The sequence below is a fragment of the Ciona intestinalis genome, chromosome 9, assembly GCF_000224145.3.
Source record: "Ciona intestinalis chromosome 9, KH, whole genome shotgun sequence".
Classification (NCBI taxonomy): Eukaryota; Metazoa; Chordata; class Ascidiacea; order Phlebobranchia; family Cionidae; genus Ciona; species Ciona intestinalis.
Genome location: NC_020174.2, coordinates 1834683 through 1846465, shown reverse-complemented (window position 1 = coordinate 1846465; position 11783 = coordinate 1834683). Strand labels below are relative to the sequence as shown.

Sequence of the window (11783 nt, the reverse complement as noted above, 5' to 3'; positions counted from 1 at the left end):
TTTAATTCTAGGTTGTCAATTGTTTTAAAACACGATCAGGATATTATGCGCTAAACGCGTTCCATCTTACCCCACAGTACTAATATTGGGTGGGGTAAAATAAACTTTTTCAATATAAATAAAACATAACTTGGCAATTTAATTGAATTTATTGCACATTTAACACTGGCATTAACATAAGATATCCATTAACCAAACCATTAGCACTAAATAAATAAGTGGCCACCACCAATATATAACTCTTGTTAACACATCTATGTTAAAAGTGCAAGCAAGAAGCGCTGAAAGAAGAACAGTGTTTGTCCTATTAAGAACTAGAAGAGATAGATTTATAAACAAAGTATCAAAATTTGATAAAAGTTGCAAAATGAGTGAATTGGGCGTCGTATTATCTACGGTGGTGTCTCGAGTTCTTGCCCCGTAACGAAGGTTTTAAAATGTTCTTCGCGTTTGGTCGAGCAGCAAACCATGACGTCTGTTGTAAATTTTATATTAATTTATCAAACCAAATAAAAAATTCTTAATAGTTTAAATAAAATTATTAAATTAAATACGATTTTCTCAGTATTAAATATTGTTTTCTTAATACTTTAACAACAAAAAATTAATAAATAGATCGAAAATGTTATTTAGTTGAGAAATAGGTACAACTATGAAGGGTACTTTGGGGGTGAGATGGATACCGTTAGCACATGTTAACCCATATTTACTAATCCTTTTTAATATAGTGGGGTGGAAAAAAGATGGGACACCTTTTCATTCTATTTTTTTTTGTCCCATTTGTTGGTAAACAAAGAACATTTACGGAATTATATAACTGTGTCTTTATGACTCTTATAAACCTTTGTTAATTGTTTAAAACACGATCAGCACATTTAGACATTGTGTGCTAAAGCCTAAAGGTATCCCATCTTCGCTATTTTAGATTTGTGAGGATACCAATAACTCATAACCCTGGCAGTCTAACTCTAATTCATTATTTGAATGTCATCTAAATGTATATTCAGTAGGGAACTAGTAACTACTTAAGTAATATATTTACACAACACATTGGTATACTATATTTAGTTTCACATAAGATTTATATATTACCCGATATTCCAAAACATCTTTAACAAGTTTTTCTTCTTCAGGAGTGAATCGTAAGATGGTTGAAATTGCTTTAATTAACGGTTGTGCCTGAAATAGTAATGGGTGAAATAACGAAATAAAAAATAACCATGAACACAGTGTCACAAATTGTTCTTTTTTTTATGTTGTTATTGGCCGTTTTAAATCACAACAGATGTGGCGTAACTTTGTTTGTTGATTTTTTATATTTGTGACAAAATCAAAGTTTATATTAGTAATACCTCTAAAAAATTCATTGAAAATTGTGTCGCAATTCCAAAAACGTGACAGTAACTTGAAATTTATTATGTTAGATGTTCTGAACTTAAATTAGACACTACATAATAAAAACTTGTAAAAGCACTGTAAAGAAATTTAAGCAACAATTAGCAAAATGCATGTGACCCTCATGTTTGCACATTACCTCTGATTGTCCACATGAAAGAAATCGGAGCACGACGTGTTTAAGATATTTGCTGACGACATCTTTTTGATCTTCACTTAATGAAGGATCATCTAATGATACTTTACCAGCAAGGAAAGATGGGAGAGGATCAGCTTCTGGTTCTAATGTAATTCCATTATGTTGGTTGGAGTTATGGTTATGTGAGGCAGATATTCCGTCTCTTGGCCGCGAAGACGAACGTTTTCGAGGGTGGCTTGCTTCTCCTTGCTGTTTGCTCTGGGAAAATAATCTTGTATAACTGGGAAGACAAATAAGTTGCATACATGTTGGCTACAGATCACAATTACGACTAGGCTACACCACAGCTACCAAGGAACTTTTAAAAAATCAGGGTTTTTAGAAGTCTATACCTCACGTTATTACCGTAACTTGTTAAATTGAACCAATTCTGTACAGATGACATACTAATTACTATTTTATAGTATGAACAGCTAATTATGTAGGCCCCTCATACAAGGTGCCCCTAACCTACTCCAAGAATGCATGCACACCCTGCATACCATGTTAGGTACATATGCAGCGAACCCACAATTTTTTCCATACTTGTATTTGGTTTTGTTTGATTAAGATTAAAAAAAAGAATCACCAATCAAAAGATAATTTTACACAATTAATCTTTGCTAAGATTAATTTTTTCCCTGGTTAAAAACAGAAATATAAGGTAACACTGCTTATATACATGTTCATATTGAACAATATAATTGTATAGCAATACTCACCAATTCCTTTTGTAAAGTTTTTTTCACGTCATTGAGTCGTTGTTGTGTCAGTTTAAGTTGCCTTTCACGCTCTGTGAGTCTTTCCTGCAACCTTGCGTGGTCGGCTCGAAGTAAATCAACTTCTTCACCACCCTCTACTTGGTTGTTCTGTAATACAAATTATTATATGGTTTGCACGTCTGCTTCTAACCAAGTAGGTTTCGATTTAGTGCTGGGTGCTACTAGCATTGTGGGCACATGCATTCTTATGCAAGACAGTTAAGGCAAGCGCTTTAACCTAGTGGGTTATCAAAATTGTCAGACACACATTCCAAACAAATGAAAAACTATTCACCCATAAAATTACAATAGTGGTAACTTGTAAGCAAAGCAGTAGTATTCAAATTTATAAATTTGCCACTTGACCCACTACTCATTTGTTAAGGTTTGTGATTAAGTATATCAGCAAAATCAGGGTCTACTGCAGTACTAAAGTACTTGTAAGTTATCTTTTAAAAATAATGATTTCAACCATTTCCAATTTTTCTTATATATATAAATACCATTTAAAACACCTCCTTTTCACTGTAGTTTTATAATGAGACCTTTGATTACCTTTAAATAAGCGATTTCTTCTTTACATTCCAACAACTCTACAGACCTTGCTTCCATCGTGTGTTTCAAACCATCAGCCTTCAATAACAACGTTTATATAACTACGCATACCAGCGAAAAAATCATAATTTGTATATAGATAGAGTCATACAAACTTTTAAATTTGACTCTGCTAGTTTGTTTAGACACTTAACACCAGAGTAAAACATTTTTAAGCAGGGTGATAAAACACATAATGTCACCCCTATTGTAAAAAGTAGGGTTTCACTTCACCCCACACCCCTAACATTACAGCCAGAATATGAAAACTTGTGTTTGTTATACAGTAGGGGGGAGATGGGAAACCTTTAGCACATAATATATATATATATTCCAAATATCCTGACCATGTTTTAAACAATTAACATTAGTCTATGAGAGTTGTAAGGATACGGTTTTATAATCCTTTGAATTTTTTTTGTTTACCACCAACTGGGATAAGAAAATAGTTTAAAAAGGTGTCCTATCTTACCCCACCCCACTAATATTCACCTGATTATTAAGTTGAAGTATCTCCTCATCTTTTGCATCCAATAAACTTTGTGACTGTTTTAATTGTTCCTCAATCTCATTAAGTTGATCCGATGTCCTCTGTACCTCCGATGATGAAGATTCATTTTCTTTCCTCACCTGATTGAGCTTATCGTTCAATGCGGCCACCTCTATTGAAATATTATATAAAAATAAGAATAATTCTCAATAACTATTCTGTTACTTCTGCTACCAGGCACAATAAAAATAATCTTTTAACGACTTATCTGGTATAAAAAACATGGTGTATTTGCTACTTTTTGTCTGCCATTTGGCAAGACTTCATCAAGGAATATATTTCTATAACTGCTCGGTGTTTGGTGCCATGTCCATGACACAGTGGTTAGTTAAGGTCACTGTCTTTAGCATGCTGCTACCATTGTGGGCATATGAGCCCTTGAGTAAGACACTTAATGACATTTGCTTGTTACATATATCTATATGTTGTCTGATTTGTCAGCTACACATAAAATAGGTAATCCCCCATGTATTTAAATAAATTTTGGGTAGATATATTTATTGATAATAAAGTGGTACATGTGGGAAATTTAAGTTAGTGATATTTAATTAATGTATATACTGTTTCCATGTCTACATACCTCCTTGCAGAGTTGTAACATGCTGTTGAGATATTTCAAGTTGTTGACACGTTTCTTTCACCAAATTTAAGTTTTCTTCCAATTTCTCTTTCACATCATCGCGATTCTTACGTAAATCCTCCATAGATTTGAGCATTTCACTATTTAGCCGTTCCTTGCTTTGTATTTCATTCTAAACAAGATTAAATTAAAAAATATGAAGTTTCAGCACCTGTTGGGTTGTATATATTGCTAAAGTTTATAAAATGTAAAGTAAGCACCAATAATTATTTTTTATTGGCCATTTATTTAAAGATGCAACAGCTTTTTATTACATGATCATCTCACCACTTTGTTCACAATATCTTGTTGTAGAGTTGACACCTGCTCATCAAGTTGATTGACACGCGTCATAAACTCTTGCTGCTTTAACTCACATTGTGACTAAAATAAATAAAAAGTTAAAAACTTTAAACAGTTGCTGTCGGACTTAATGTAAGTCCAATAAACAGGGAACCTAAAATAAATCAGACAATTTATACTAAAAAATTACAGGAATGTTAATTATGCACGTTTAAACGTGGAGACGAAGCAATGTTAATAATATTTTACAAGCTGGTATAAAAACGTAGTGTATTTCTGTCTTTCATCTGCCATCTGGCAAGACTTCATCAATATTTATTAGTGTTGCCAAACGCCAAAAGTTTTAGATAACCAACGCAAAAACGATAATACTAAATAAATCTATCTTTTACCTTCATCTGATCTCTATCATCGTTCGCTTGATCTCGTTCTTCAATTCTCTTCTCAATCTCCATCCTCAGTTTCCTCTCGACCTCATTTGCCCCGTCGATCACCCCCGATTCTCGCTGTTTCATCTTCGAGATTTTCATCTCGTGCATCGTTTCCTGGAGGTGAAGGTTAATTACTTCAAGTTCAAGTTAAAATAGAAATGACATTTCTACCATTTCAATCAGCTTTGCTTCCAGTTCAGATATTTGCAACAAGATGGAATTGTTGTGCGTGGTCAGATCATCATTATGAACTTTGCAAGTGTTCAGTTCTTCACTGAGTGCAGCAACCTGAAAAATATTTGGGTTGTGAATTTTGACTACAGGCGAACATTACAAAAATTATTGACTTCAGACAATTTTTTGATACACTTTGTTTACCAAGTGTCTACCATACGGCTGTAAGGGTTTCACATACAGTGAAACAAGATTGTGTTTCTAACTAATCGCTTCCTCCCTGTTTGAACAGGTTTGTTCGAGCATTTTAAATATTTCCGCAAGCATTTGATCCAAAAACTTGTTAAGTTACAAGTACACCGCTTGATTAAACCTACNNACATGCATCCCACCTTTTTGTTTAAGAAAGCTTGTTCAATAATATCTTATTATAAACAGAAACTAGTTTTAAATGAACCACATTAGTTGGAAAACCACTGGACTAAAGATTTCAGATGTTTCAAAACCAACATAATCATTCAAACCTGTTCCTTCATCTGTGATTTTAAACTTTCAATTTCTTCATCTTTTTGAGCAATTTCTTCCCGATCTTCAGATATTTTGGCATTTAAATTTGAAACTTGTTTCTCCAATAAGTTAATCTTATCGGACCATGTCGATTTAATATTCAACAATTGTTGACGGGATTCTTCCAACTTGTTTTCAAGCGACAAACGCTTAATAAAACAAAAAAAAACAGGTTAGTTAAACGTAACATGTCACAAAAGGTGCAGAAATTAAAAAAAGTCTTACAAGATTATATTCAAACAAAATTACAACAAAAGCAATGATATGAATTCAAAATAGTTATACATTCAAATTCATTTAAATAAGTAGATTTTCCAATAATATAAAAGGAATTTAAAATCCCTTTGTTAGTGTAACTGTAACACCTGGCAGACCACAGCAACAAACTTCCACAACAAAAGTTAATCCATTTGAGCCAGATCTGGCTTTAATGCGATACTTTGCTCAATACCATGTTCTAGGACTATTAATGGCCACAGAAAACAAATAAAATAGTAAACTAAACCTACATCTGCCATAACAGCTTGTAATCTTTCATCCTGTGGTAGTTTATCCGTATGCGATCGTAATTCCAATGTCTTTAACTTTTCTTGTAGATGGGAAATTAAACTTTCACTCTCGGCATTTTCACTTTTTGTCTGTTATACACACATTGGTTAATAAAAAGATAAAAAATATTTTAATTATTGGCACACAAAACAACTACAACACAAGTTAAATTGATGAAGCAAATGTCTGAAAACTACAAAGTAAAGATGCAAGCTTAATACATTAGTAATTTTATCTAATTTATTAAACATTACAAAATTTGTGGACTGCCAATTTATCTAATGTGACGTATTTCACAGCTATATGCAATACTCACTGTGGTTGTTAATGTAAAATGACTAATATTACGAGATTTTAATAAGGTAGCCTACTTTATGATTGCCATTACAAAAGTTTATAGCCCTAGAAAAGTTATATCTAAAAGTACTACTAAAAAGTTAATAACACTAATAATTTTAATAGTTAAGTTTACCACCAAACTAAATACAAACCTTTGCCAGCATAAATTCATTGTTGTGTTTTAATCCTTCATATTTCTCTACCAAGCTACTGTACGTGTTTTCTAATGAAGATAAACTACTACGAGTCTATAACAGAAAGTTTCGGAATCAGTAACCTACAAAGCTAAAACCAAGAGCGCCAAACATTTAGAACAGCAGGGTAAACAGTAAGGACTAGGTGCCTAATTTTTGAATAAAATTTAGCTGAAATTGTTGAATGTGTAAAAAAAATTGTTTTTTGTTTGAATTTTAGGATTGTAATGTCCACCCCACCACCCCAGATTTGGCGCCTATTAACTACAAACTACATTTCTAATTAAACAAATCAACCCACTTTTTGTAGATCCAAAGCTAAACAAGAAAGTTTGTCTCGTAAGTTTGAATTCTCAGAGGTTAAACTCTTTATCGCTAGTTCATGTTTCACTTTGCAGTCGGACAAAATTTCTCTGAAAAAATTGAAACATTTTACTATTTCATTGGAAGTTGCCATTTGGACAACCCATTAGTGACTACTGGCTTGGAGCAATAATGGTTATGTGTCACAGACAAAATGGTCAAAGTATTAAGCTTTAAACCTGGTAGGCTAAACTCAAGTAACATTTACATGGTAAGCTCCATCAAAAGTGTAGGTGTGATTACGTAATTAAATAAACAAAAAACACTTTTTACGTGAACCAATTCATACACAACTACTACAAACTAACTACACAAATCTGTACAAAAAGTGCAGATTATAATTAAAATATTACCAGCATTAAATGTTCATATAACATAAAACATATGTTTTAATCTGTTGCAAAAATATTGATCTTACTTTTCAGTTGTTGTATGTTGTAATGTTGTTTCAATTAATTCCACTTTACTATTGGTTGCACATAGCAATGATTCAAGTTCATCATTTCTTTCTCTACATTGGATTAATTCAGCTAAGTTTCCATCATGGGAAATTTGTAATTCCTTTACTTGCTTCTCACTGTTTAACAACTGTTGATAAAAGCAGTAAAAGTGTCATGATGGTTGTTTACCATATGGGTGGGAAACACCAAACACTAGCTGGAATAGAATATATTCTGCGTATTGATACAGAGTCACATTTTTAAACTTGGAGGAAAATCTCGAGTGATGTTGATAAAATGCAGTTATGCTCATAGTCATATTTATCAAACATAGGGAACTTCATTGATTAATTTGGCAAATGCAGTACAGTTTGGTTCTACTTGTTTGTATAAACACTTAACAGCAAGGTATAAGTTATTGTATGCCAAAGCAGGGTGCTAAAATATGTCAAAAATGGGCGTGATATATTATAATAGCTTCTCGGGCACCCATTATGCTACAGCTGTGTCGCATGTGTTTGTAGTTTTTTTAGGATGAGATTTTATCCATTAGAAATTATTATTTTATTTTTACAACAATTACACAACTTAGTCATTTCAGATTTAACTACCTACCATGTGTTTTAGTTTGGCAAGTTCTTGGTTTTGCAGGTCATGTAATTCTTCAGAATTATCACGTTTTTCATAAAATTCTGTTTTTTTCCGCTCAAAATCCTCTTTTTCTTTCTCCCATTTATCAATAGATTCTTTCATTTTTTCATTTTCCTAAAAAAACACAAATATTAGAAACGATGTTTAAACCAGTGTTTATGAACCAGTAACCACTATAATAAGAAATTTATTTTTATCTGTTTAAACAAAAAAATTATATCTAAAAACATAAAAAAAATACCAAACACAACAATAGTAAACTGTTTATTTTCCACTATTGTGTGATTCCAGCAGAATGAACGAAATAATGTAAAATATTTTAAGTGTTTAAGTTAAGCCTTGAATACGTAATGTCTTACCGTTTCCAATCGTTCAACATTAGTAGAAAGTCCTTTTTCTGTCTCTTCAAGTTTCAATATTATTCCTTCACTTCTTTTCTTATCTCTTGTATAAGTTTCATTTAATTCATTTAATTTTCTTAATGCATTATCTTGTTGCTTCTCAAGTGCAGAAGTTAATTTCTCACATTCTCGTGATCTTTCTTTTAATGTTTGTCCATATTCTGTAGTGTAGGTAAAGTAGTTTGTATTACTAAATGAGTAAAAGCTACTTATTTACCTGCAGGGGGCAACAACAGTCAAACCTCGTGTCCACTTATAAGTTACCATGTCTGTAACTTTGTGGATGATAGTTTTTCATATAATTTTTCTTTATGTATGACTGACAATTTATACAATATAAGGAACCACTGGGTTAGATTAACCATTTTATAGAACCTTGAAATCATAATTCACCTCAGAAATACAATAAGCATACAAAAAACAATAGATATTTTTTTACTAAAATATTACTGTAAAACACGCCCTTAAAAAGAATAACTTTTGAAAATCAGAATGCAGGTGTTGTAAAAATGATAAATTAGAGAGTTGTTAAAAACTTGTGTTTAGCAAGACAAGAGTCCTTAGCCTAGAACACTAACAGGTCAAGGGCCCTGAACTTTTGTTAATTCCAGTAATAACACATTTCACTATAAATATTACAAGTTAACACTATAACAATTACTGTATGAATAAATGAGGAGTTAATAAAAAAGTTAAGAATTAAGCTGAACAAAATGCAGTGAAATAACAAACCTGCAAGTTTTACTTCAAGTCGTTTAACTTGTGTTGTTCGATGGATCAACATTGAACTTAGCTCTTCTTTACTAGAACTATCTGATGGCTGTATTAAATACAACAAGTATAAATTTATGACAAGGGTATTTTAACGCATGGTAAAACAGCCACTTAACAGTTAACATCAATCCCTTCAACTCAGTGGTCACTGATGGGTGGTCTAAATTGTTAGACTTAAAGAAAAAACAGTCACTCACAAAGTTACAAATATGGGAACTCATAACTGAGCACAAGGTGTATGAAACAGAACACCATGTTATGCTAATTGTTATGCTAATATAAACATTTTTCCACCTACACGATTAGTCTATTAAGAACAAAATTACATTCATTTTTTGTACAAATGACTTACCATTTCTACCTCTGACCCATTAAGTGAAGACAAACTATCAGTTCGTACAAGATTTGATGCTGCAAGACGCGATGCACTTGCTGTTTTAAAATCAAAATATTGTAAAAAAGTAGAAGTTTGTCAATATCGTACGTATCTAATGACGTTAGTTTCTCCAACAAATTATGTTTTTTCGACAAATACTAAAATTTTGTTGTTCAATATTAACAGTATTCCCTGTGGTTGATTTTTGAACACAAGCTTATTCAACCCCAACTTTGTACATAGTAACTAGTAACTACCATTCAAAAGCTTGTGCTATTGCCTATTTTTAACTTTGTGATATAATTAACAGTGAGTATTTAAATACAGTAGAACATTATTTAGACATAAAACATACATGATGCAGAACTCAGTCTGCGGTCATCTCTTCGTATTCCATCTTTCCCAGGAGAGTTACCCACTTCATCACTCTCCAATTTTTGTCGCAATTTTTTAAACATTTTTCACTTTTTAATAAATTTAGTTAATATGAAGTAAACTAATCTGTAAAACGCAAGTTGGTTTAAACAAAAATTAAAAGTGTTAACCATTATCCTTTTGGTACAAGTAAGGAAATCCTTAGTAACCAAATATGAAATATTGAAAGAACAAAACAATAGGCATAGATTAGAGTAGGAGTGGAAGAATTGGTGCAACAGCATGAATCTTAAGAATCCCCATTTAATTAATAACTTGGTAAATACTTTCAATGTGCATTGCTCATAATATACTGGCTATATATTCTATTATTTCTTATTCCATAATGTTGAACTAAACCATCCAGCTGGCCGATCACGATTTTCAATGTTTACAACACGACGGTTGTTAAAGTTTAAATCATCAACAATATCATCTTTGTATTTCAAAACAGTTTCTTCGGATAATTCCTCCCCGTTGTGGCGCAACACTTTACGAACCGCTTCAGTTTCAAACCGTGTCTGATCATAACATGTTCCGCAAAGATGCCATTTTTTATGGTAGCCACCGCAGTTGTCACATGGCACTACATTGTGCCATGATTTAACCAGAGGGTAATATTTTATTAAGGCATTCTTGCGTCTCATTCGTAGTTCCGCAGATCTTCTATGCTTTGGTACTCCCAATTTAATAGTTGTGATACAAATATTACGACTGTTAGACTGGATAGCATTGTTGGTAACATATTGTAGACACCTGGTAACAGGGCTTAAACACAATCTGGACATGCTGAAGGGAAACACAGCACAAACAAACAAGCTAGAAAATGAAACATATTTTTATTTTTCTATTCTATGTGGATGTGGGTAATTTACAAAAATCAAGGCATGGTATTTTAGTATTTATCCCACAGTTCCCCCATCATTTCGGTAATCCTTTAGCTGGTAACCACCTGTAATTTAGTTTCAAAATGTTCCTTAGGTCTCACTGATACTCACTGTCCCACTGTATAACTTTTTTTAAAAAAAACTCGGACGTTCGAGTCGAAAATTAACTTTGAAAATGCGCGAAAACATGCTGTGTCACCGTAATTCATCTGATTTGCGTAAGGTTGATGATTTATAATGTTACAATGGCGGTCTGTTACATCACAATAGTGGTATATTACATACGTTACAGGACGATATAGCCTGTTTTTTTCGCATTGTTTTAACGCAGGAATCAAACGTAACAACACGCATTCTATGACGTAATAATCCAACCTTGGTTAATTCATAACGGCTGGTGTGGAAAATAAGGTGATGCAGCAGGATTTACCCATTTTCAAAGTTATTTTTCGACACGAATGCCCGAGTTTTTTCCCAAAAAAATAGACAGCGGGTATCAGGGAGACGTAAGGAACATTTTGAGTCCAAAATTTTCACTGGTCACCAGCGGCAGTATTACCTAAGGAACATTTTGAGACCAAAATTTTAGGTGGCCACCAGCTAAAGGATTACCCATCATTTCAACCGGATGAGCTAGGTTACAGCATACAAGCACAAGCCCACCACATTCCACATATAGACCTCAATAAAGAATATTTATAACTAAACAGTTCGTATGTTTAATATAATGACAGTATGACAAAAAACAACGCAAAACCTTTTCATTCAAGATTTTTTTTTAACTTGTAGGACAGATAACACTAGTATTTAAAAAATAGCCTTT

General features: G+C 32.6%; 1 protein-coding gene across 1 annotated transcript; it reads right to left on the bottom strand.

Moving 5' to 3' along the window:
* Window positions 1-130: 130 nt before the first annotated feature.
* LOC100186741 (golgin subfamily A member 1-like) lies at window positions 131-10162 on the bottom strand. Its single transcript, XM_002125230.5, has 20 exons — window positions 10015-10162; window positions 9636-9715; window positions 9242-9329; window positions 8468-8670; window positions 8073-8222; window positions 7436-7605; window positions 6956-7067; window positions 6613-6708; window positions 6082-6210; window positions 5530-5721; window positions 5003-5119; window positions 4793-4945; window positions 4386-4481; window positions 4059-4230; window positions 3421-3590; window positions 2890-2967; window positions 2296-2442; window positions 1535-1792; window positions 1093-1179; window positions 131-475 (listed from the first exon to the last, which is right to left on the bottom strand). The coding sequence occupies exons 1-20, from the start codon at window positions 10115-10117 to the stop codon at window positions 389-391; spliced, it is 2688 nt and encodes an 895-aa protein (XP_002125266.3). The 5' UTR covers window positions 10118-10162; the 3' UTR covers window positions 131-388.
* Between the last annotated feature and the right edge of the window lie 1621 nt (window positions 10163-11783).

Coding starts and splice junctions, on each gene's coding strand:
- LOC100186741 (XM_002125230.5), bottom strand. CDS start 10,117: ATGTTTAAAAAATTGCGACAAAAATTGGAGAGTGATGAAGTGGGTAAC. Junction 7,068..7,435: donor CAACATACAACAACTGAAAA/GTAAGATCAATA, acceptor CAATTTTTTCAG/AGAAATTTTGTCCGACTGCA. Junction 5,722..6,081: donor TACAAGCTGTTATGGCAGAT/GTAGGTTTAGTT, acceptor TGTTTTATTAAG/CGTTTGTCGCTTGAAAACAA.